The sequence below is a fragment of the Bubalus kerabau genome, chromosome 19, assembly GCF_029407905.1.
Source record: "Bubalus kerabau isolate K-KA32 ecotype Philippines breed swamp buffalo chromosome 19, PCC_UOA_SB_1v2, whole genome shotgun sequence".
Classification (NCBI taxonomy): Eukaryota; Metazoa; Chordata; class Mammalia; order Artiodactyla; family Bovidae; genus Bubalus; species Bubalus kerabau.
Window position 1 is genome coordinate 35,757,818 of NC_073642.1, and position 26,294 is coordinate 35,784,111.

The window sequence follows — 26,294 nt, forward strand, 5'->3', positions numbered from 1 at the left end:
ACTTTGATATTCAAGAGAGAAAGATTACGAAGGAGGGGTAGAATCAGTAAAGCTGGGAAAGATCACAGACATCAAACTGTAACCTTTTGAGTCTTCACAAAAGTCTATTTGATAGGATGCGGTTTCCTGGGGAAACTGGTATGGGAGGAAGTATTGTACTCAGAACACACGTGAGTGTGAGTGACAGAGACAGAACATCAAGACACAGATGCTCAGTGGCAGAGAAAGGTATGAGTAAGAAGACACAGGGAGGGGTGCAATCACAAGAGGCTCTGGGTTGAGCCAAGTTTAACTAAACATCTCTAAAGGGCAGAGAAAACCAGTTGGTACTCAGTCACCAAGATAACAGGTTGATGGTATAAGGAAAGGATGCAAGTGCATTAAAAGATCGAGATTCCATGGGGACCTAAAAATTATGGGTGGCCCTAGGCCATCATGCAACTCATGACTTACTAGGCTCTAAGGAATCCCCAGCAGGGCAACAGGGAGCAGGAGGACTTAATCTGGACCTGGTTGCTTCTCCCAGGGCTTGGATCACAGCAGACAGCTGAGCAGGAGCAGACAGCCAGCACAGCAGTTGAGATTTCCAACCGTGAACCCAAACTGTGTGGGGGTGAACCTCAGCTTGCCATCCACCAGCTCAGACTCAGGGCTTGTTCTGTCGGCTCAGATATCCGACCCTGAACTTTCGCTCTTAGTGTGTGTCACTAGCAGGTCTTCTCCCCGAGTAAAGAGACAAGGGATTTCTCGACAACATACATCCCCATGATGCTCTGCCCCCAATGTCAATAGTTTCAGAAAACACATTCTTCCCCTGATCTTTGGATGGATTCCTTTCTGCTTTGTAATCACTGTGCTGCTTTTTTTTAATATATATATTACTGTTTTATTCTCACATCCTTCCTGCAGTGTACAAAGGCAGGACTCCCAGAAGTTCTCCATACATCACAGATCGCTGCCCCTGCCAGGGGCTCCTCACTTGCTTCACACAACTAATGCTGAGTGCCCAATCCCAGGCCCCGGCAGTGATGACTTAGAACCTGAGTTCCCACAGGACCTAGAGGCCTCTCTGAACCCAGAGTCTTCTCTCTTTTTCAAATGCATTGTCAAGTTGTGACCTTTAATATTATGGGAAGTGGAAGTGTGAACGGCTCACTCGCGTCTGACTCTGAGCGACCCCATGGACTGTTGCTCGCCAGGCTCTACTGTCCATGGGATTCTCTATGCAAGAATACTGGAGCAGGTTGCCATTTCCTTCTTCAGGGGATCTTCCCAACCCAGGGATTGAATCTGTGTCTCTACATTCCAGGCAGATTCATCTGAGCCACCGGAGAAGCTCTCATTATCCCTAGATTCCCACTCCCTATTGGTTTTCCAAGTACTGACCCAGAATTTAATTTAAAGGAGCAAACACAGTGGCTGACCATCCAACAGGAGCAATGTGGTGAAATATCAGGGGTCAAACTGCTAAATTTATGCTCCTCTGACATCGTCACCCAAGGTTAGGGCGCCCTACAGACACTATCCCTTCCTCCTGTTTTACTATGTTCTTCCCTCAAGAGTGATTTTTTCAGAGTCACATACCTTGGTCTGGTAGGAAAATCCTAGTTTCAGTGTCCAGAGAGCTTCATCCTCATCCCACTAAGCCAATATAAATGGTATGGCCCCAGGGACAGTCACCAACCTTTTCTAGGCCTGTTTCCTTCTATATAATATTTTGGAGGCTGAAAGCTATTTCCTGCCAGCTGTAACACCCTGTGATTCTAAAGTCTCTGTTTATGGTTTGGCCTCAGTAGACAGAATTACCATGACATGAAAATCCTGAGGTTCAATTCATGTAGGAGATAAGTTCTTAGTCGATAAGCTTCTTTAATGTGGGATCTTTCTGACCCAGCCACCTAGACCCAATAAGAATAGCTACCATTGACAGCCTACCCTGTGCCAGGCAGTGTTCTTGGCAGTTTACAAGCTCAATCGAGACTCTCCTAAAGGATCTTAAGGAGGAAAGGGCTCCTTGGCTACAATTTAACTCAGCTCCCTTCTGCTCTGTTGAGCTCAAGAAGTAATGCTTGGTAGACTTACACCTCATCTCCCACTTCATAACCTTTACAATATGGTTTTTCCAGAGTCATATATGATGTGAGAGTTGGACCATAAAGAAGGCTGAGAGCCAAAGAATTGATGTTTTTGAACTGTGGTGCTTCGAACTGTGGAGAAGACTCTTGAGAGTCTCTTGGACAGCAAGGAGATCAAACCAGTCAATCCTAAAGGAAATAAATTCTGAATATTCGTTGGAAGGACTGATGCTGAAGCTCCAATACAATGTGAAGAACTGACTCACTGGAAAAGACCCTGATGCTAGAAAAGAGGAGAAGGGGATGACAGAGGATGAGATGGTTAGATGGCATCACCAACTCAACGGACATGAGTTTGAGCAAACTCTGGGAGATAGCAAAGAACAGGGAAGCCTCGTATGCTGTGGTTCATGGGGTCACAAAGAGTCAGACACAACTCAGCGACTGAACACTGCCACTACCACCTAGTAAAGATGTACACAGAGGTACAGGAGAAATTAATAAGCCACAAGAAGACTTCTCTTGAGAATGAACTAAGCCTGTCGAAAAAAAAAAAAAATTCTAAAGAACAAAGCAGGTGGTTTCGCTATTTTGAGAGCAAGAAAAAATGATCAAGGCAAGGCCGAAGCTATTGCTTGGGTAAAACAGTACAAAACAGCAGATGTCAAGGACATGCAGTGCTCATCAGCAATGCTTTGTTCTCTTTTTTGGAGGAAAATGAAGCAATCCTTAAAGGCCTGAAGTCCCAGACAGTAGAACCCAATTCTCCAGACTCTTGAATACACCAGGATCTAAAGGAACTTGCAGACTGTTAAGACTTGAGTTGGATAAAGTGATTCTTGTTTTGCAAACAGTTTGAGGGAAAAAAAAAAATCCAAGATCTCTCACAAATGTAATAGTCTATAAATCAGTGGAAAAGCTAACTTATTAAGATACAAAAACAAGAGACACAAAGGAGTCAGAGAAAAGAAAGAGCTAGCATCATATTGTACTGGACTTTGGCCTCACTGGCAGGGAAATAATGGATGAAAGATGAAGGAAAGCAAAGAGGAGCATTGAGACGGGACAAAGTACAGGAAAGAGTAGGGATGAATAAACAGGTTCCTTGGGAAAGAATAAGGAAATAGACCTTCAGAGAGCAGAGTGGTGGCTGGCTGGCAGCAGAGTTGCTCTGGGCTGGAAAACACTTCACTCCGTAACAGGGCTCTGAGGGATAGGGGACTTCTGGTATTAGTCCTCAGCCTGCAAACATGGACCCTCCTGCCCCATGCTCCGTCGTTTACCTAATCTTTTCAGAGTCAGTGATGAAGAGATGCTGTATCTGAAAACCTACATGCTTCAGTTTTTTTTTTTTTTTTTTTTAAGACTCTGGACTTCTTGCATCCTGATTACTTAGGGGATTTTTATCAAAACCTTTGGTTGTTTCAAGATTGTCAGATTTAGCATCTTATTAACCCCAAACCCAAGCACTTTGTTTTTCCCCTGCTTGGTGAGCCTTCCAAACCCTTTTCCCTCTTAAGTATCAGCAACGCTGGCTCCGATGATTTACCATTCAGAGAAGTATTTTTCTGAGCTCTCAGATTACTGCTTTAAACTACCGACCGGTGGGCTTGCACGACTTCACTTAACTGCCAAACCACAACACACATTACAAATGATGACAGATGTTTCTGACATAGCTTCCTACTTACACTTACCCTCCCTTCAAAGCAGAGAGAGCCACAGGGATCAAGTTAAACTTGACCTCTTAAAAGTTTTGAGTACACCCTCAGTCACCTTCAGAAGCAACACGACTATGGAAGGCAAGCGAGCACCAAATCATTCCGGCAATTTGATGAATTCAAGAGATTTAAATGAGTTACATTTTCTGTACTAAAACAAAGTGACTGAAGACACAGTTTTCCTAATATCACTCTTTGGCCATATTGCAAAAACAGACGTAGGCTCCAAACTGCTTCAATATACTCTTTCAGAGGAATTTCCATTGAAATCAAAGGGAAGGAGATGAAGAGGAACTGGATAACCTCCTCTTATTAAACAGCAACCCAGAAACTGATGCTTTCGTGTGCCGCCCCAACGCAGCCCTGTGTGGAATGTTCTCTGAACCTGACCCAGCAGAAGAGGAGTGAAGTTCTAATAAGGAATGGAGTTATATTATATTCCAAGAGTGGTTGGTTGGTTGTGGTTTTGTATGTCCTTTAGGTCAGGAGTTGCCAAGTACCTAAGTATTCACGGCAGAAAGTTAATCCTGCCTTGTTGATCTCAACAGACCGAGTTTTTCTCTGAGATAGGTGATTTGTTAAGACTGAATTAGCTCACTCTGTCGCCCAGTTCTGCGGTCTCCTGTGTCCCTGCCTGCTCACAGCTGCTCTCCATCAGTGCCGGTGGCTGCATCTGTGGTCTCTTGACCGCTTTCTTTTTATTATAGCCAAGGTCATAAGAAGGACAGTTAACTACTCCATTTCTAAGGGCAAATGATTTGTGGTAAGAAAGAAAACGTGCCAAAGCTGATGGGTCTTTGGAACTTTAAGTCTGAGTTCCTTTCTTAAGTTCCTTTTCTAACTTGACTATCTAAAATACTAAAAATATTTTAACCCCATCGCTTCGTTTGATAACAGTTTATATAGACCATTAAAATGGAATTAGAGAAGGAATATATACTATTTCATAAATGTCATTCTAGTTTAAGTAGTATTTCTAAAATAACTAATAACTTAAAACTGATTTCTTCCTTGTAATGTTAGTATAAAAACTTCACCATTAAATCATGTCTCCTAAAACATGATAATCATACACAGTAGTAGGACTCCTCTCACACATAAATACCACCAGTAAAACTGTTTTGTAAGTCTCCAAACTAATACTTAAGTGGCATATATCCTCTATCAACTCTACAGTTTCAAGTAAGGATTTGGTCATTGTAAAAGATTAGATAGTTTTAAAACTGCATAATATAAATATAGTTAAAAATCACTACTTATTTATGTTCATGAATTTCATTTATATAATAGTGTCAATCTTTGTTCTATTTACTGTCTCATGTTCTAGAGAGTAGGATTTTTATTCCTTTTAAACTATGTATCTAATATGTATACAATAAAGTAAAATATCTATATAATGAAAAAAATAAATAAATAAACAGCAACCCAATTACAAATTATGCTGAACCCTGGCCCAAATCTTCCTTTCCTCTCTTAGTTCTGCAATGAGCAGGGGAGATCTGAATATCCAAAATCCATCTGGCTTTCCTGGTGGCTCAGATGGTAAAGCGTCTGCCTGCAATGCAGGAGACCTGGGTTCAATCCTTGGGTTGGGAAGATTCCCTGGAGAAGGAAATGGCAACTCACTCCAGTACTCTTGCCTGTAAAATTCCATGGATGGAGGAGCCTGGTAGGCTACAGCCCACAGGGTCACGAAGAGTCTGACACTCTGATCTGTTCCCTTGCCTGCCTCACCTCCATCGAAACCTCTCCTGCACCCCCCTGACCCCATCACCCAGCATCCCTCCTCTGACTATAACATCCTCACTTAGGCTTCCTTATTAAAACCCCCTTCATTGTGATCAACCATTTGGGCCTCAACTGAGGTTTCATTTCACATCCCTCCTCACTCAACTTCCTTTCTAAAGGCCAACATCTCCAAAGAGCACATTCCATGACACTCTCATCAAGTGCCCTCAACTTACCTTGCTCAGCCTTTTGTCCTTCCTCTTATGCCAAACCCTAGCCTTAGCAGATGCCTACAGTAGCTCTGTCTGTGCCCACAGCTGAGTACCTGGGCACTGGAGAAAGTCACCCAACATTCATGAGCACCAACCACAAACAAGTCCTCTACAATGCTGGGTGAACCCACCCATGCATTTGCCAACTCTTACTTGACTTTCACCCCTTCTGACATTGACACCATCATCACCACCTAACTGAGAAGTGAAACCCATGGACCAGTAACCTCCTGTTATCAGACTAACTTACCTCCAACCTCCAGCTTCTACCCTCCTGCTGCATCCAGTTCCCTCCTCTCATCCAAGGTCAACCTCTCTAGAGGCTTTAGATCCCACTCCATCTCACCTTCTCAGACTCGCATCATCAATTATCCCTTGTCTCTTCTCTCTATCTCTATTCAGTCAACTTCTCTTTTTCAACCAGATCCTTCCCATCAAGACTTCAACATACTCGAGTCCTATTTTTAAAGCATTCCACTCTCAACCTCAAATGTCTCTAGCTAGTGCCTTATTTCTTTGCTTCCTTCACAGGAAAAATAAAGATTGTTCTTCTTGGATATGTCCCATTTTTCCATCCCATTCATTTTCCAACCCATTCCAACCTGGCTTGGCTCCACCACTCCCTGAAACAGCTCCAGGTCGGATCAATAACGATCTCTTTGTTGCCAAATTCAAGTGAGAATTTTTTTTTTCATTCTTTATCTCATTTGACATCCTGACAGTATCTGGCTATGTTGATCAATCTCTCCCTGAAATACACCTTACTTTGGACTCTTCAGCCAATGCTCTTTTCCCTGCTGCCATGGCTTCCTTCTCTTTGCAAGCTTATCCTCCTCCACCTAGTCTTATAGGGTTCAGACTCTTCAAAGCTCAAACCTAGGTCCTCCTTCCCTTTTCACTCTATAGACGCAGCTAAAAGCCAACTACCCACAGGGACAATCAAGTAGTATAATTAAGTGAAACAAAGTCGACTCACTTTCCTCTCAGGTCAACAATTTAAAACACAGCAAGACTTCTCTAGGGGTACAGGAGATACGAATCAGCTTGCCAATGCAGAGCTGCTGCTGCTGCTAAGTCGCTTCACTCGTGTCCGACCCCGTGCGACCCCATAGACAGCAGCCCACCAGGCTCCCCTATCCCTGGGATTCTCCAGGCAAGAACACTGGGTTGCCATTTCCTTCTCCAATGCATGAAAGTGAAAAGTGAAAGTGAAGTTGCTCAGTCGTGTCCGACTCTTTGTGACCCCATGGACTGCAGCCCACAAGGCTCCTCTGTTCATGAGATTTTCCAGGCAAGAGTACTGGAGTGGGGTGCCATTCATTGCCTTCTCCGCCAATGCAGGGCACACAGGTTCAATCCCTAGTCCAGGAAAATGCCACACACCAGGGAGCAACTGAGCCCGAGCACCACAACTATTGAGCCACTGTGCTGAGCTGCTGAAGCCCGCACACCTAGAGCAAATGCTCCATGACAAGAGATGCCACCGCAATGAGAAGCCTGTACACCACAAAGAAGAGTAGCCCCGACTCACACAACTAGAGAAAGCCCATGCACAGCAACAAAGACCCAGCACAACCAAAATTAAAAATGAATACATAAATAATTAAAAATAAAAACAGCAGAACTGGCAGGGTAACTGGCAGCAGACCCAAGGCATCAGGGTTAGATCACAGTAGAGAGAGGTACAGACTAGAAAAAAGTGGAGAGCAGATACTCCTTCTACAACAATTACGTAGTTCAAGCCAAAATCCTGATCTACACATGAAAATTCACGATTTTTAAATCTTGGCAATTAAGATTTTTTTCTGGTGCAAATAAAAGAAATCCTGGGTTACACCGAAGGCAGAATGCACTGGCTTATTAAACTGCAAAGCCTAGAGGTACAGCTGGCCACTGGGTTTAATCAACATGATCAGAACCAGTTTCTCTATCTGAATTTTTCATGTCCCTAATTCTCAGATGAGATCTACCCTATGGCAGCAAGAGCACTGCTAGATCTCCAGACCACATCTTGCCAGGTTTAAGCAGAAAACAAGAAAGATTCTCTTCTGGAGCTTCCCCTACCCACCACCTCCCCCACACACACCCCCATCCCTCAGTCTCAAAATCTCCTCTGATTGGGCCAGCTTGGATTACAAAACCATTCTTGAACCAATCACATGGCTAGACGATTTAGGAATGACCGGCCAGCCCTGAGTCATATAGTTTATTTGGAGTCAGGGGAAGAGCCTTATATAAGGCTAAGGTCTGAGGTTGGAGGACAAGGTATTTCTTAAAAGGAAATTAGGGTGCTGCCATCAAAAGAGAAAGTATATTTGGGGCAGCCAAAAAAACATAAACATGCTACAGCAACTTGTTCAAATATTTTAAAAACACTGCATAGGCCAAATAAAACAGGTTTGCTGGCTGAAGGTGGCTTGTCAACCTCCAGTTCCAATCCTCCTTTCCCGTTTCCTAGGTGATCTTATCCAAGCTCAGGCCTTCATCTACCATCTCTATACCCCAAATACCACATTTTTATCTCTGACTCACAAATTCAACTGCCTACTCAACATCTTCACTTGGATGCCTCAAACTCATCTCAAATTCAGTTTGCCCAAAATGAAATTAATACCCTTCTCAGCCCCTACTCCCCTCCCATCCAAAATTGACCTTACTCAGAGTTCTTATTTGGGGTAGGGGTCGGAGGAGAAAGGAAAGGGAGGCAAGATCACTATGACTGAAGTACTGTTTGAAAGAAAAAACACAGTCTTTCAGGGAGCTGAACTGTAAGTCAACTGAAATTCTTCTGTCATTTCAAATATTTAAGAAAGACATTTGATATCTTTAATTCATCTAAATTTTCATTTTCCATCTCTTTTCAATTTATTTTTAAAACAGATAGAAATAAAGTATCATCAGAAATACCAAAAGTAGGGACTTCACTAGTGGTCCAGTGGTTAAGAATCCACCCACCAATGCAAAGGACACGGGTTCAATCCCTGGTCTGAGAAGATCCCACATGCTAAGAAGCAACTAAGTCCATGCACCACAGCCACTCAAGTCTGCACACCTAGAGCCTGGGAGCTGCAACAAGAGAAGCCACTGCCCTGAGGAGCCCGTGCACTACAAGGAAGAGAAGACCCACGCAACGGAACTACAGAAAACCTGTGCAGCAGTGAAGACCCAGCACACCCAAAAATAAATATTCATCAATAAATCTTAAAGAAAAAAGGGGGGAAAGACTGTCCAGGGAACTTGGACAGTGCTTTTGTTTGCCTATGTGTTGGCACAGCTGTAGTTTTCTAGCAAACATATCTGAGTCAACCTGACAACTGAAGAGGTTGCTAAGGCAAATTATGACCAAATTTCATGAAACATAAGAAATCACTGATTATGAGATGCATCATCATTTCACAGATCACTATCAGTCGTGTCCAACTCTTTGCAACCCCATGGACTATACAGTCCATGGAATTCTCCAGGCCAGCATACTGGAGTGAGTAGCTATCCCCTTTGTCAGGGAATCTTTCCAACCCAGGGATCAAACCCAGGTCTCCCACATGGCAGGCGGATTCTTTACCCGCTCAGCCACCAGGGAAGCCCGATATTAAGCAAAAACGCCAAAATTAAACCATAATCTATAATACACTGTAAAATACATTTTGTTTTCAGATAAAAATGTATGTCTTAGAATCTTTGAAAAACATTATCATAAGCCTCACTTTTCAGATAAGGGGTTCAGACACGTGACCAAAGCTGTAATTAATAAGATGAAGACTGGACTTGAACCCACAGGGATCAGTTTCCTAATTTTTCTTTCCCCAAGTCTAGTCCCTGGATCTGAATAACTTCGACAATTTCTTCTGCGGCCCCCAAAGCTTTTCAGATACAAAGGTGGTAAAAGAAATCAGAACTGAATCAACTCAATAAATACTTTAAAATTGATATGGACTCCAAGACTAATTTGGGCTTCCCTTATGGCTCAGCTGGTGAAGAATCCATCTGCAATGCAGGAGAACTGGGTTCCATCCCAGGGTGGGAAAGGCTACCCACTCCAGTATTCTGTCCTACAGAATTCCATGGAGTGTATAGGCTATGGGGTCACAAAGAGTCAGACACGACTGAGCGACTTTCACTTTCACTAAGACTAATTTAGACCTTGACCATTTCTGTAACTCCTAGACAGCCTAGGAAATACTGCTAGCATAAATAGCGATGCATACAAGGTATGTTAAGAAAAAGATTAGATCATTAATCTCACTGCTAACTCAGTAGGGTAAATTCACAGTTGACAATTTTAAGTATGAATCACAAGATGGTTTTCACTTGTGAGGTGATGTTACTGGGCATCTAGTCAAGGTAAAACTTTCACTCCTTTATAATAAAATATGCCTATGTAATGATTTTGTTTGTTTCCTTGTTTCAAAAATAACCATTTGGAAATGTGCCATGTTATACCTAATTACTGCAAAGCAAATGCGTAAGCCTAATAGTTCCAATCAGTCTGTGCAAGAAGCCTTTTGATTTCAAGACCTAGCAACCTTTAAAAAGGAAAAGTGCTACAAAAAGCCAAGAAATTTGGTGTGAGATGTAAATAAGACAGAATATTAATTCATGACAGTTTTGTAGTTTCAATTTAACTGTTCTGCATTCACCTTCCCCACGGCACCCAGTGCTGTGTCGTAAATACAGAAACTGCCTAATAATTACACATGACAGGACACACAACAAGTAAAATGACAGTCCCTCTGATTTCACAAATGTTCCTTCTTTCCAGGACTGTGTTTGCTCTGGAGGAGAAAGGGTTTAGCAAATTTTTGGTGGTGCCTATTGTAAGCTTTGTGCCAAAGGCACATCAAATTTAATTCTGGAACTCCTCAAGGAGCTGACAGTCTCATCAAGTACCAATATAAAAGATATGTGGGTGGCAGATTACCTTTAAGTATGCTCAGTAACTGGACAGTATATTAAATATTTTAATATCATGTTTAATCAGGAACAAATACAGAATTAGGAGAGCTGGTATAGTCGGTTGCTGGATATGACCTAGGGCAAAAGTCACTTCTTGAAATGTTTCCTTAGTTATTACCTACGCATCCCCCAAGGCTACTACAAAAGAAATTAAGGCTGGGGAAAGTCTTCTGCAAATCCTAAAGTACTCTACTGCACAATGTAATTATTATAGGACTATTGCCCAGAATATTTCAACAACTTCCTTTGGGGGTCCCTTAAGATAATGTCAGAGGGCTCTAACTAAAATGCAAATCCAATCATTCATTCTCAGGTTTAAAGAATCTTTACAGCCAAAAGATAAATTCTTAACTGTCTAGCTTGGTAGATAAGGCTTTTCCAGAACTGACTCCTCTGCAGCCCCATCTCTGACTTTACTTTCCAAGTGAGTGAAAGTCTCTCAGTTGTGTCCAACTCTTAGCGACCCCATGGACTATACAGTCCATGGAGTTCTCCAGGCCAGAATACTGGACAGGGTAGCCTTTCCCTTCTACAGGGGATTTTCCCAACCCAGAGATAGAACCCAGGTCTCCCGCATTGCAGGCAGATTCCTTACCGTCTGAGCCACGAGGGAAGCCCAAGAATACTGGAGTGGGTAGCCTATCCCTTCTCCACTGGATCATCCTGACCCAGGAATAGAAATCGGGTCTCTTGCATTGCAAGCAGATTCTTTACCAACTGAGCTATCAGGGAAGCCCAAAGACCACAGCAAATATATAACTGCTCCCTGATCACATTCTATTCCATATTTCTTTATCTTTGCAATTTTGGTGAAGTTACTGGCTGTGATTATCCTACCATAGCCAGGAACTCACAGACTGGCTAGTATAGCACTTTCTACATGATCATGAGTCTGAGCTCCTCTTTCCAATGATTATTCAAAGGAGAATCCCTGAATATTCATTGGAAGGACTGATGCTAAAGCTAAAGCTCCAATACTTTGGCCATCTGATGCAAAGAGCCATCTCACTGGAAAAGACCCTGATGCTGGGAAAGATTGAGAGCAGGAGAAGAAGGGAGAGACAGAGGTGAGATAGTTTGATAACATCACCAACTCAACAGACATGAATTTGAGCAAACTCTGGGAGATAGTGGAGGACAGAGGAGCCTGGCGTGCTACAGTCCAAGGGGTCACAAAGAGTTACACATGACTTAGCAACTGAACAACAACTGAGCTTCTTCAGGGCAAAGAGAGCCAATACTTTATTCTTCCCCATTCTTAGCACAGAGTCCAACCCATAGCAACTCAGTAAATGCTGCTTGAATGACAGGCAAGGAAGATCCTCATTTGAATATCACATAAAGATAGTGACAATGGGAGAATATCAGGGGAAGGTTGTCAACTAAAAAAAAAAAAAGGCTGATAAAATATTATGAAAGAAAGTGAAAGTATTAGTCGCTCAGTCGTGTTCAAATCTTTGCAAGCCCATGGACTATAGCCTGCCAGGCTCCTCTATCCATGCAAGAATACTCCTCTCCAGGCAAGAATACTGGAGTGGGTTGCCATTCCCTTCTCCAGCTAATCTTCCTGACCCAGGAATCGAACCTGGGTCTCTTGCACTGCAGGCAGATTCTTTACTGTCTGAGCCACCAGGGAAGCCCTGATAAAAATATTATAGGTCCTCATCTCTTATCCAAATCCATAGGGCTAAAAGTATTTTGGAATGCAAAAATTCTGGCTTTTTAGAAATGTAGTATGTACTTCATGCTCTCTGAAGAGTGGAGGTCAGTACTTCATACTCAAGAACAATAATACTTCCACACTAAAACTTACAAATAATGACACTAAAGGAGATAAGTGAAGAATATAAATAGAATCTTGCTCAAGGGAGGTCTTGCCACCCAATGGGTTATGAGAGCTTTAAGAGCATTTTGGATTTTGGAATTAGAAAGGATGGGGGAATCCATATCACCTGGTGTATGTACATGGCGCCTTCATGTCCATTTCTCGTGTGCTCAGAAATTCACTACAGCAGGGCTGACCTATATTAGGCAACAAGTAAAAGTGGCCACGTACCCAAACAGCAACAGATAGGCTGTAAAATGTTCTAGAAAAAGTAGTTCAGAGGCACATGCAGTCTTCATCACTGGTAACTGTATTAGCTTCTAAGAATATTAAGGGGGAAAAATAGTAATAATTGTTGGATCCAGCACTGAAAGACAGGTGAGAAAAGCAGCAGTAAGCAGAGTAGGAAACGAATGTACGAACGATTGTGTAAGCACTATTAGAAACTCCTACCACTGATTCCTAAATGTATTTCCAATTGTGGTGGCAGAAATATACATAGACAATGACCTTCAAAAGCCAAAATCAAGCAGCCCAGACCAACACACCTTGCTTCCGTACCAAAATAGAAACAGCAATGCATACCCCCTGCTGTCCAGAAATGCAGGAAAGAACAGAATTGCGTTTTTTGCCCATAATATAGATATATACATGTATTATTTTTTAAACAACTAGAAAGAATCCCATGAATGCCCTGCATGAAAAATTTGTTTTAGAAGCAAGTGCTTTCCTAATAAACTGATAGGTGCTTTCCTTTCTAAAAAGAAGTACTAAATAAGTAGGAAGAGAAAAGAAATTACATAATCCCATTCCCAGTGAATCCTAAGACCTGGACACACATTTTGTGGTTACTAATAAGAATCTAAATTTCTTATTCAGGGAGTGGGAGAACATTTCTAACAGGCACCTCAATTCTATCACACACCAAAGGCCAATGGTAACAGCAGGAGCTACCATCTACCCTACCGAGCCCTCACTACAGACAAGGCAGGGTGTTGAGCCCTTTGAAAGCCCTTTTTGAAAGTCTCAATTGATCCTCACATTAATAACAGAACCTACCTTGTAGGATATCATTTTACACATAAGAAAGCCGATCTTTCAATAAAGATCCCAGAGCTTTCAAGAAGGAAAGTCAAATGACTGCAATGTCAGCTCTTGCAAATTACTTGGTTTCTACTCTGAAAAATAAATGGCACAGCTCATTCTCCATAGCACATATTTCTATCCTCTGCTATAGATACATCTTTTCAGTAGCTATGTAGCATAAACAACTCTCTTGTCCTTACCTGAAGTTTTTCCCATGTATCCTACCTAAAAATGTATTCTTTCTCCCTTTTCAAGAGTTCTCTTCAAATGTGCTCCATCCACCCATCCACCCATCCTCTTCTGGGTACCTATCATATACCAGGCAACATGCTAAAGATACAAGATGTACAAGCCACAGGCCTATCCCTCAAATGTTCAGTCTATACATGCAAGCAAATAATCACACTTGAACACACTAAGTTATATATGGCAGAGGAGTACAAGACCAACTCTGCCTCAGAGTACAAGTTTAATGGTCACAGAAGATGTCAAAGAGGTGGCTAGAATCTGAAGAATGACTGCAAGAGAAGGACACTTTAAGGACAGAAGAATGGAAATGAATGATGCTACCATGGTACTTCATGCCATCCAAAATAGTATCAAATGACAACCAAGAGAGAAAGCTGGGAAAGGATGAAGGTGGCCAATAGAGAAGCAAAGCTCAACATGCCTCAGCACAAAGACCAGTCTTCTGTGCCTGTCTGAGCTCAGCACCCAAGGCAGCACCCCACCCCACAGATGGGGGAAAAGGGGGACAGTTCAGTTCAGTCGCATCCAACTCTTTGCGACCCCATGGGCTGCATCACGCCAGGCCTCCCTGTCCATCACCAACTCCAGAAGTCCACCCAAACCCATGTCCATTGAGTCAGTGATGCCATCCAACCATCTCATCCTCTGTCGTCCCCTTCTCCTCCTGCCCTCAATCCTTCCCAGCATCAGGGTCTTTTCAAATGAGTCAGCTCTTTGTATCAGGTGGCCAAAGTATTGGAGTTTCAGATTCAACATCAGTCCTTCTAATGAACACCCAGGACTGATCTCCTTTAGGATGGACTGGTTGGATCTCCTTGCAGTCCAAGGGACTCTCAAGAATATTCTCCAACACCACAGTTCAAAAGCATCAATTCTTCAGCACTCAGCTTTCTTTATAGTCCAACTCTCACATCCATACATGACCACTGGAAAAACTATAGCCTTGACTAGATGGACCTTTGTTGGCAAAGTAATGTCTTTGCTTTTGAATATGCTGTCTAGGTTGGTCATAACTTTCCTTCCAAGGAGTAAGCATCTTTTAATTTCATGGCTGCAGTCACCATCTACAGTGATTTTGGAGCCCCAAAAAAGAAAGTCAGCCATTGTTTCCACTGTTTCCCCATCTATTTGCCATGAAGGGATGAGACCGGATGCCATGATCTTAGTTTTCTGAATGTTGAGCTTTAAGCCAACTTTTTCACTCTCCTCTTTCACTTTCATCAAGAGGCTCTTTAGTTCTTCTTCACTTTCTGCCATAAGGGTGGTGTCATCTGCATATCTGAGGTTATTGATATTTCTCCCAGCAATCTTGATTCCAGCTTGTGCTTCTTCCAGCCCAGCATTTCTCATGATGTACTCTGCATATAAGTTAAATAAGAAGGGTGACAATATACAGCCTTGACCTACTCCTTTCCCTATTTGGAACCAGTCTGTTGTTCCATTTCATGGGGCAGCCAAATGGGCAAAGGAAACCAAGGTACTCGTCAACTCACTAGGGGAGCCTGGTTCAACATGCTTTCCAACTCTCCTTTTAGCACACTGACTCCATAAGCCCTGTGGATTCTAAGTACTAGTGTCTTGCTCTTTTTTGAAGCCAATATCTGCCAGTTAATCATGACTCTTTGAGACACTGAGTTGAGAATAAGATGCTGTTGCATCAAAGGTTCTTCAACTGGATAAGGTCATCTCTAAAGGCAGCACAGAAAAGAAGAAATGCTCACTGAGTTGGTCAGGAGAAGAGACAACTGATGTTCAACAGACAGCTTTTAAAGGGAAATAGAGAGATCACAGATCACCAGTTACAGACAGCATCAATATACCAGGGCACATGAAGACAGACAGACCTGGTCAGTTCTTTATCCATTCATCCTGAACCTTTAAAGCAGTAATCCCCATACTCTCTGAAACTGCTTATCTGATTCAGGGACTCCAGTCTCTTCTTTAAAAGAAAAAAACAAAACTCTGTTGATATATGATGTGTTTTTTATTTTTAATTGAAGTGGATCTAAATCAACTGTTACTGAGAATTTCCTGACACCCTATAAGATAATTAGACACATCCTGATTTCCTGCACAAACCCAGAGTGAAAAATCGTGAGTCCAAGGGTTCATCCCTCACAAAGACCAAGATGATAGAGAAAGGACTGTGCGTTTCAACACAGATACAATCTCCTCCAAGTGGACAGACATAAAATACTGGTACACTTCAAAATTATTTACTCATACATATAAATAATACTGTCAAATTCAATAAATATTATTTATAGAGCTATAAATCATTATATTAATTTTAGAACAAGACAAAGTCGTGGCTTGGTTTTCTCTTTGTACTGGACCATTTTAAAGCTGTGGTTACGATAAAGCCAAGGAAATACAACTACTAGGTAAGAACGACCTTAAACTGACTGCTAGATTTTAAAACAAAGCCTCTTTGAAATAGTTTACAGTTCTAGAAAATCATAATAAGCTGAGGAACAAAAGACAGAAATTAAGAGTCCTTGGTTTACTACTGATTCATGGTAGAACTGTATGGCCTCAATGCCCTCATCTCTAATATAAGAGAATTTAAAAAGCCACGGGTGTTTACCCAAGTGAGCTCCTTATTACCAAATCAAGAGGCGTATTAAATCAAAACAGAAAAACTTCGATGAAAACATTTTAGGATAAAAAGAACATTAGACACTTGCAACTGTAAGATAACACAGGTGAGAAACGTTTACTGTCGCTCTGCCGGAGACTGTGACCTACATCCTAGAAACACATCCAGGAACTAGTCATTTAGTTACACCCACTCAGAAAACAAAAGACGTGGCGAACCTTTTTACCCCTCCCATCACAATGTATAACTTGTGTTTACTCAGCACACTGTAAAATTCAAAACACAAAGCACTACTTGTAAGTTCCTTTCTCTTGGCAGGAGGTAAATAAGAAGTTCAGACGTCCCTCAGCCAAGTCCAAAATCTGAGGTGTTCAACCTGCACGCGTGCACGGGGTCACATAATCTGCTGGGGAAAGAGGTAAAGAGGCTGCATCAGGTATTCAGTCACCGAGGGACGGCAGCAACACCTGCTCTTCACACCTGCTCTAGAATACTCTACAGGAATTAAATGTGATAGGAAAATGAGTAGCTTACCAGTGCAGGTTTCCATTAAAAATTTCTTTTGCAGAAGCCTCATTTTATCCAGGGAAATCTGGGTGACTATAAATGAAAGCAAATTGTAATTTGTTTAGGAAATGGTTTTGGCTATCGGATTACCCACAGCCCAGGGCTTTGCCCTGAAAACCAAGGCTGTGCAGAATCGAAGGTGCTAGAAAGAAAGAAACCATCAAACAGAGAAAACCATTCTACTGTGCGGTCTCAAGAGAAGTCCAGAGACTTCTTTGCTACTGCTTCGAGACAAGAAAACAGGTTGCAGCTTCTATGTTCAATATACTCAACTTTTAGACAACTTTCACAAGCTCAGTGGAATAGGGGATGGCTTGTTGAAGTCCATAAGCCAAGAAGGACGAGAACAAGCTTCTGGGATGGCTAAGCATATTATCATGTCTCTTCCAGGCCCGTCACATCTCAGGGCTGGCTGGGTGCCCCAGAGTCTATCAGAAAGCAATCCTCCCCAGGGCGCTCTTTTCAGGAATCATTTCTGAAGCTCTATATTACACACCAAAGCCATTAACCCACTCTAATTCAGATAAAACTAATGAGTGAATTTTAAGATCAAGAATAAATGAATATTAAAGGATTCAGCAATATTCTGCCTCTTCTGGTCAGATCTTCTCTAAGTGTCCATTTGGAGAAAGATTTCCCACATAGAATAAGGTTTCCCACAGTGACATCATTCATGAACATGTCTTAGAGGATTTCCTGGGTGGCTGCTTGCAAGCCACGAGGGAAGAAGAACAGAATAAAGCCCCGGAAGGCCCTCAGCTGCTCCTCTGAACAGCAGGGCCCCAAGAATCATGTTTGGAAACACAGTTGCCCTGAAGCCTAACTCTTGAGTTCTCCCTTCCCTTCCCAACCCCCAACGGGCAGAGGACCCACCCAGATCCTAGAGTCTACAATCTGATCAGGTGGAAACCAGAGCTTGCCATCAGCGCAGTGTTCTGGCTGCATCAATTTTGTGCCTTTATTAGATACAGCCAGTTTTCCAATATGGCCTTTCCAATTTATAGTTCCATCTGGTGTGAGAGTTCCATCGCTCCACATTCTTGCCAATGCTTAGTTTGATAAGTCATATTATTCTTAGCTCTTCTGATGTTGTATAGAGGTCTCTCATGGTTTTAATCTGCAGTTCTCTCATCACTGTAGGAAGCTTAGTGTCTTTGCCTATGTATTTGGCATTTGGATACCCTCTTCTGTGAAGTGCCTGTTCAAATCTGGAGGGGATCTCCAGAAATTATGTCTGAGAACCTAATAATCTGATCTCATTGACAGGTAATTTCCATCAGTATAGATTTCAAGGATTGTTCATAGATGAACCACACAATTGAAAAATAGGCAAGAGATCGGAACTAAAGGGAAACATATTTTCATCAAATGACCCAGGAATTACATATACACCCACATACACAAATACTAGAAATGCATACATATGTGCCTCACCAATCCCACCAGGGGATTTCCCTGGTGGTTCAGTGGTTAAGACTTTGCCTTCCAACGCAAGGGGTGCGGGTTCAATCCCTAGTTGGGGAGCTAAGACCCCACATGCCTCGTGGCCAAAAAACCAAAACATAAAACAGAAACAATATTATGACAAATTCAATAAAGACTTTAAAAATGGTCCACATAAAAAAAATCTTAAAAAAAAATATATACACATACGAATATTCACAGCAGCATTATTCATAATAGCCAAGAACAGGAAACAACTCAAATGTCCATAATCAGTAGTTGTGGTATGTTTACATCAATACAGTGGAAAATAATCCAGCTACTGCTGCCTGCACAATATGGAAGAATCTTACAATGTTGAGGGAAAGAAGTTAGGCATAAAAGAACACAAAAAGATGAATATATTTACATAAAACCCCAAAATAGGCAGAGGTGATCTATAGCCTAAAAAGCCAGGACAGCACCACCATGGTGAAGGAAGTTACATGAGGGGGCAGGCCTAAGCAAAGTTTCCACGGTGCTGGTGGCTCTTCCTTTCTCGATCTTTGTTAAGAATAAACGGGTGTGTTTGTGGAATAGAAATTCACTATACCACACCCATGGAATCTGGGCTTCTTTCTGTAAGTTAAACTTAACCCATTTTCTTTAAAAAGCAAACCTACCTGGATGCCTCCTCCTATGCAAAACCAAACAGGGCAAACTGATTTAGTTACCTTGTGGTATAAATTTATCTAAGAGTCAGGTCAGATAAGAACAAGAGACACCAGGCCACGCTCCCTCACCGTGCCTGCTCCCAGCTCTGTCACTTGGAGCCTGTGGTTCTGAGGGAGTTTGACTCCCTGGGTCTCATGACTCATTGATAAAAACAGCTGGGAAATTATGAGACTCCAATGAGATATAATGAGAGCAATTTGTATTCATACGAGTGGTATCCCAACATTGGTTCCCAGGACTGTTGGCGCATACCATAGCAGACACAGTTAGAAAGCAGGGAGAACCTGGGGAGACTCAGGGAGACTTTGAGGAGCTGTGGGGAGGGTTACTTGCCAGAGTTTGAGGGGCCAGTAGCATGGGTTCTTTGTGAATTTTCGTATCAACTCAAACAGGTGTTACTATACTCTTCTCACTACTGGATCACTAGAGTCGCTCCATAATAAGCTTTCTGTTATAAGAGACACTTTTCAGGTCACGTTTGGAAATGATACACACACTTCCCTCTGGAAGCATCAAATCTCCTTCACTCCCAGTTACCCTCTCATTCTGTCTTAAGCTTCTGCCTTCATGAGACTTACACTTTTGGTGGGTCTCTCTCTCTGTCTTCGGTCTCCTCTGAGTCCCAGGTTAGGAATTAGGCCTGTTTCAGGCAAGACTGGAGAAGGAAATGGCGGCCCACTCCAGTGTTCTTGTCTGGAGAATCCCATGGTCAGAGAAGCCTAGCGAGCTACAGTCCATGGGGTCACAAAGGGTTGGACAGGACTGAGCACAGCACAGCAGCAGGCAGGACAGTGCTTGGAATAGCAGGCGTGGCCTCTCACAGACTCGGGGCTCCTTTAGAGCCTTGGGCCAAGGACCAGCGGCATCAACACTCCTAGAAGCCTATGAGAAAATTCCAGGCCCCACCTCGGTCCCAGTGAATCAGAATCTGTGCCTTAACAGGTGATTCACATGCATGTAAAGGTGTGAGAGGCACTGACCTCACCTGACAAACTGAGAGGCCCGAGACTGGAGGTCACAGCCTCGCCCAGGTAAAGGGGGTTCATTCTGACAACCCCTGTGTGAATGGCCTCCCCCAGGGCTGGGCCCATACCAGTGGGCCGTGGTGCTGTACCTGCTATTCTATTTTCCAAATTCAGGGTTGCATTTTCCTGGAACTTGGGAGTGGGCAGGAAGGGGCAGAGGACAAAGGAGGTGGGGGAGAAGGGGAGATGGAAAGAAGGTGTGTCTGCCCTCATTTCTCTGCAGTGCTCAGGAAAGCCATTGGAAGGCAAAGACAAGTAACTTGGAGCAGTGAGTAGTGAGGAGAGGGGCGTCTCCTGAAGCTTAGCTGCTTGTCTGGTTCACTTCCAGCTCTCTACATGGCAGCTTCAGGTCTTACACAGATCACATCAAGATGGGCTGGGACCCGGGATACTTTGCTGCAGTCCATGCACCTGGACAAACATCTTCTCAAACAACAAAATACAGAGAAACTTGAAGGGACTAAAAATATTATTGCTTGCATGTGCAGTAGGGGCAAATTTATGTACAAGATACAAAAAGACCAAAAATCCAACTGCCACTTCTGAAGAGCTGGGAGCAAAAATAAGGTGTAAGGAGCAAAAGTAGAGTGTCAGGCAAAAGCAGGGTACTGCACATGCCCCTTGCACTCAGCACCACCAAAGGGATGCCAAACCACCTAAGTCACTCCTCCAGCCCGACCCTTGGACACACCCCTACCCTTGGACACACCCCTACCCTCACCCCATATAAAGAACCAGCTAGTTCATCCCGCTCAAAGGGAGCAGGCAAGGGAACCTGTTACTTCTTTTCAATCCCTCCTGTTTCAGCAGGGGCCCCAATAAAGCCTTGCCTCAATTTCCTTTCTGGCCTCTGATCAATTTCTATTGACTAAGGAAGACCAAGAACCCTGGCTGGTATCAACATGACCTTTCTTGGCCTCAGTTTTTTCAACTGTCAAATAAGGATAACTAATAGTACCTACCTCTGAGAGCTGCTGGAAGGATGAAAGGAATCAGTATCTTAAGTGCTTACAATCAGGTACTATCGTAGCACACAAGGACCTCTAGGGAAATGCTAATCAAATACGATATGGTCAGGAAAATTAATACACTAGACAGGAAAGGGGAATCCCAGAAGGAAACATCTGACCAGCTCAACCTATTTTTATTGATTCTTTCCTACATGCCAGGCACACGAAGCCTCGGAGATAAAGCAATGAAGATCCTGGCCTCTGGAGGAATTCACAGTCTAAGGGGGTTTGAAAGCAAGGCTGTTCATAAATAAGGTGTCTGAGTTCAGCATTCCCTGTTTCATTTAAAAAAAAAAATCAACCAGATAGACCAGGGGGTGTTTGGTTGGCAAGGTCAGGAAAAGATCTAATTAAAAGGAAAAAGTCTCATTTTCCAGTGGATGATACTGGGAGAAATGTCCACTTTCTTAGCATTGAGCTCTATATATAAGCACCAAATTTCTACCCTCAACTTACTTTTTAAACTACTGTTACGGTTGCATAAGAATTTAATTTTAAAAGGACTTACTTCAGGAACACCCAGCTCTCTATGCCTAGCTCCTCACTGCTACTTAATGATAGGATAGATTAAATTCTTCAAGAATTTAATATTAACTTCTCAACCACTAAATACTGCTAGCTGTCACCTTAGACTCTATCAGGCAACATATTCCTAGGAAGTCTAAAAACAAAGACCAGCTTGTTCATATCTACCCTCTCTGACCAACAGTAGTTATGAAAGGTGACTAGAGTGTAACACGTATTTACTGGCCTCAGAAATCAGATCATTTCCACTTCTGCCTTTGGGAAGGACAGAGTCGTGCCTATGAAGCCTAATGTATTCAGCTTCAACCTGAATACTTTATCTTTGATTGCTTGATGTTGGTGCAGGACCAGTTTAAACACTCAGCCCTGGCTCTTTAACAAAGTGGCCCTTTCCTTCAGAGCCATCAGACATTAAAGACCCACACCTGCCAATCCACAGAACAGCCAAACAAGGTGAAATAGGGCAAAATTACCATCCTTAGGAAAGCGGCGAATTTCAGGCTGTGAAGACTGGAAACTAGTTTGAGTCACAGCACTTGTGGTTTTGTTCAAATCTTACAAACTATTTGCATGTAATTTCTTCCCCAGAGGAAAGTGAAAAGGAGCCATCAACTTAACTCAAAGGTAAACACATGCTCTTATTTCCTCCCCCTTGGGATGATGACAAAGGAGACAGAAACAGAACAAAAGTTAACAGGCCACGGCTCACCTTATGTAACCCCGAGAGGACGGCGTTACCCAAGCCAGCGCTGCTGAGTGACAGTCAACATTTTACAGAGGCTCTTCGTCTTAGAGCGCAAATGCCCTCCTCTAAGTGCTATTCATCTGAGCCTCAAACCAAGCCCATGAGGCAGGCTGGCCAGGAAGGATTGGTTCTAAAGATCAGCAGGGGAAACTGAGGCTCGGGGAGGGCAGTGATGCAGGCTCCGGATGGGAGAATTACAACTGGGGCCAGGACTTAGTTCTCAATTCTTCCTCTTCGGTTGTTCCCCATTCACCTAATTCAACTGAACCTTCCCAGAGTTTAAGAGATTCACAGAAGATAAACTAATGAAATGCCCAGAATTTCTAAAGCCAACAACAGAACAAATATTTTCAACCTGATCCCTGAAATGTTCGCTCCTACTGTGAATGAACCTAAACAGGGGTGTGCACTTTAGGTTCCCTCATTTCCTCCCTTCTACATGAACAATGAACATCAGTGAGTGAGACGAGGGAAGGACGGGCCGAGACAACCGCACCAATGAAACTGAGCACCCCTGAGCCGCTCAGGAGTGCCCTTCTGGTCAAAAAAAAACCAAAATACCAATTCTATAAATGCAGAGTCAAGACCCAACACCTTGACTGAAAGTTAGCCAGACTCAACTGAGACCAACACACTGACTTTACTAAAACCACGGGAATCTGATAAACTTAATAAGCAATTTAATGTTGTTCTGAGGACTAGATTCATACCTCATTCCCCTACAGCCTCTCTTTGCCACCCTGCCCTCACCCACACAAATCCAAAACCTCTTTGGGCACCCTGGGCCGCTCAGTTGCTGCTAAGGTTCCTTGGTGTGCTGATCTTGGAAGCCCTTGGCTTTCTTGCATATAATTTTTCCTTAGTCCCAATCATGGGTACCTTAGCCCTTATGGGAAGGAGAAGGCAACGAACATTTAACATTCTAGCTGCATGTCAGTTACTTTTCTACGAGCTAGGTCTCGCTCTGATCTTACAGGTAAGAAAGCTGTGGCTCAGATGTTAATTACCTTGCCCAAGTTCCCACAGCAAATTAATGGTGGAGCCATATTTCACGTTCAGCTCTGTCCCACTCCGATGCCATCCTCATGCTGTATCAGCTTCAACTCACAGTGGTCCATGGACCAGCAGCATCTGCATCAGTGGGAGTTTTTTTTTAAGTGCAGAATCCCTGACCCCAACCTCTACCGAATCAGAATCAGAATCTTAACAAGATCCCCAGGTGCTCCTTGTCTATGAGCTGGAGAAGTGCAGGTAAGCTACACCACACTAGGTTAAAGAGGTGAGAAACAGTCTCTATCAGAGGCGACAATGTTCCACTGCATTACAACTCTTGGACCCAAATACACTGGCGCTTGTGTAGTGCTGAAATGGAGCAGGACCCTATGGTTCTTGTCCCCCTTGTCCTCTGCCTGTGGAAAAACTTTAGCCAAAAAATAAGCTTAATCAGAGCAATGAGAACACACAGAAACAAAGGAAAACAATCAGAGGAGACCAAATAATAATAGTCATTAAGCTAGGCAAGGACCTTTAGTTCCTTCTCAATGGCTATAGACAATATTCTGAGCCATATCCTGGGGGCTGTCATATAGATACTGAAACCCCCACCAGGTGGAAGAACTTAAGTACATGATGATCAGACTGTAGCCATGACATCAGTTCAGTTCAGTTGCTCAGTCATGTCCAACTCTTTAAGACTCCATGAACCTTAGCACGCCGGGCCTGCCTGTCCATCACCAACTCCCGGAGTTTACCCAAACTCATATCCATTGAGTCGGTGATGCCATCCAACCATTTCATCCTCTGTCATCCCCTTCTCCTCCCGCCTTCAATCTTTCCCAGCATCAGGGTCTTTTTAAATGAATCAGCTCTTCACATCAGGTGGCCAAAATATTGGAGTTTCAGCTTCAACATCAGTCCTTCCAATGAACATTCAGGACTGATTTCCTTTAGGATGGACCAGTTGGATCTCCTTGCACTCCAAGGGACTCTCAAGAGTCTTCTCCAACACCACAGTTCAGAAGCATCAATTCTTTCTCCAGCTCTCACATCCATACATGAACGGCCACAATTCCAAGAACTGGCCTCAAGAAATGTAAACAGACCCCCCTGTAACTAAAGATTGCTGCTGCTGAGTCGCTTCAGTTGTGTCCGACTCTGTGCGACCCCATAGACAGCAGCCCACCAGGCTATGTGGTCCCTGGGATTCTCCAGGCAAGAACACTGGAGTGGGTTGCCATTTCCTTCTCCAAACTAAAGATTAACTGTACTTTAAACAATCAAGATGATGCTGGTCAGACCACGGATGACAATTTCAAGACGACTGTCAGAGCTGACTGTGCGGTTCCTGCATGTAGCCCCCTCCCTCAGCCTATAAAAGCTCTAGCCCACTGGTTTAGGCAGCTGGTCTCCCTCCCCGCTACTGCCTCACCCCACTCCAGGTTGCCAGCATCGAACATGAGGCAAACTTTCCTTTCTACCAACCTTGCCTCTTTACTGGCTTTTGAGCAGCAAGCAACTGGACCCCCTTTTTAGTTACAGTGCTAAGTACCACATGAACCCTGTTTAATACATAGATTTCTTTTTTAAAGGGTAGTCTTGACACAGTTCCACAACCACTTAGAAGATGATGCTAAAACATCTATCACAGTCCAATCTTAAGAGAGAAGATAAACATAAGCTGCCCGGTTGGACCTGTCCATTGTTTTCCAGTGGATCTCGACAAAAAAGCCTAAACATGGACTTAGTCTTCTTTGTCGCCACAAACATGCTCCTATCTAAAGATCACAGGGAATTAGCCATGAAAACCATCCCACTGACTCAGGAACAACTTGGAATGCAACCTTTTAATTCAGAGGAAGGACTCTAGGATGAAAGAATAACAGAAAAATCCCAGAAGATTCAAAGACAAACAAAGAGAAAGGAGTTATCTGCTGCTGCTAAGTCGCTTCAGTTGTGTCCGACTCTGTGCGACCCCATAGATGGCAGCCCACCAGGCTCCCCCGTCCCTGGGATTCTCCAGGCAAGAACACTGGAGTGGGTTGCCATTTCCTTCTCCAGTGCATGAAAGTGAAAAGTGAAAGTGAAGTCGCTCAGTCGTGTCCAACTCTTAGCCACCCCATGGACTGCAGCCTACCAGGCTCCTCCGTCCATGGGATTTTCCAGGCAAGAGTACTGGAGTGGGGTGCCATTGCCTTCTCCGGAAAGGAGTTATCTAGGTACCTCTTATTTTTTCCAAGAGCAGAAAACCTGGCCCGAAACTGATAGCCTATTCCTGCATCTCTCTCACCACCTTTTTCTTATTATTCTCCTTTTACTTTACCCACAGTGGCATTCTTGCTTTTTTTTTTTTTTCTTGAGATATTTACCCACTGCAAAATTTACCCTTTTAAAGAATACAATTCAGTAGTTTTAACATATTCAAAGTTGTCCAATCATCCCAGAATATTTTCATCACTCCCAAAAGAAATTCCATGCCCATCAACAGCCACTCCCAGCCCCTGGCAGCCACTAAGGTAACTTTTTATCACTTTGGATTTGCCTCTTCTGGACATTTAATAATGACATCAAACAATATGCGGCCTTTTGTGTCTGGCTTTTTTCATATAGCATGCCTTCAAGGTTCATCTGTGTTGAACATAAATCAAATTTCAGTCTGTTTATAGATGAATAGTATTCCATCATTTGGATTTTGTTTATTCATTTATCAGTTGGTGGACATCTGGTTTGTTTCCACTTTGGGGCTATTATGAATATTGCT

At 43.1% G+C, this 26,294-nt stretch overlaps 1 protein-coding gene across 36 annotated transcripts in view; it reads right to left on the reverse strand.

The window, feature by feature from the left end:
• Positions 1-26,294, reverse strand: part of STXBP6 (syntaxin binding protein 6) — a 266,713-nt gene that overhangs the window by 234,026 nt on the left and 6,393 nt on the right. For 12 of the 36 annotated variants that reach the window (XR_008705487.1, XM_055556291.1, XM_055556296.1 and 9 more), the window contains exon 2: positions 17,043-17,108. The exons of 11 other annotated variants lie outside the window; for them this stretch is intronic. Coding sequence is in view for 9 of the 25 variants with exons in the window: in XM_055556289.1 (XP_055412264.1) it covers positions 17,043-17,108 (66 nt within the window). In the remaining 16 variants the exon portion in view is untranslated. Of the gene's footprint in view, positions 1-16,802; positions 16,915-17,042; positions 17,109-23,544; positions 23,669-26,294 lie in introns of all 36 variants that reach the window. 13 more of the 36 variants (XM_055556319.1, XM_055556320.1, XM_055556303.1 and 10 more) reach the window with 6 other exon arrangements.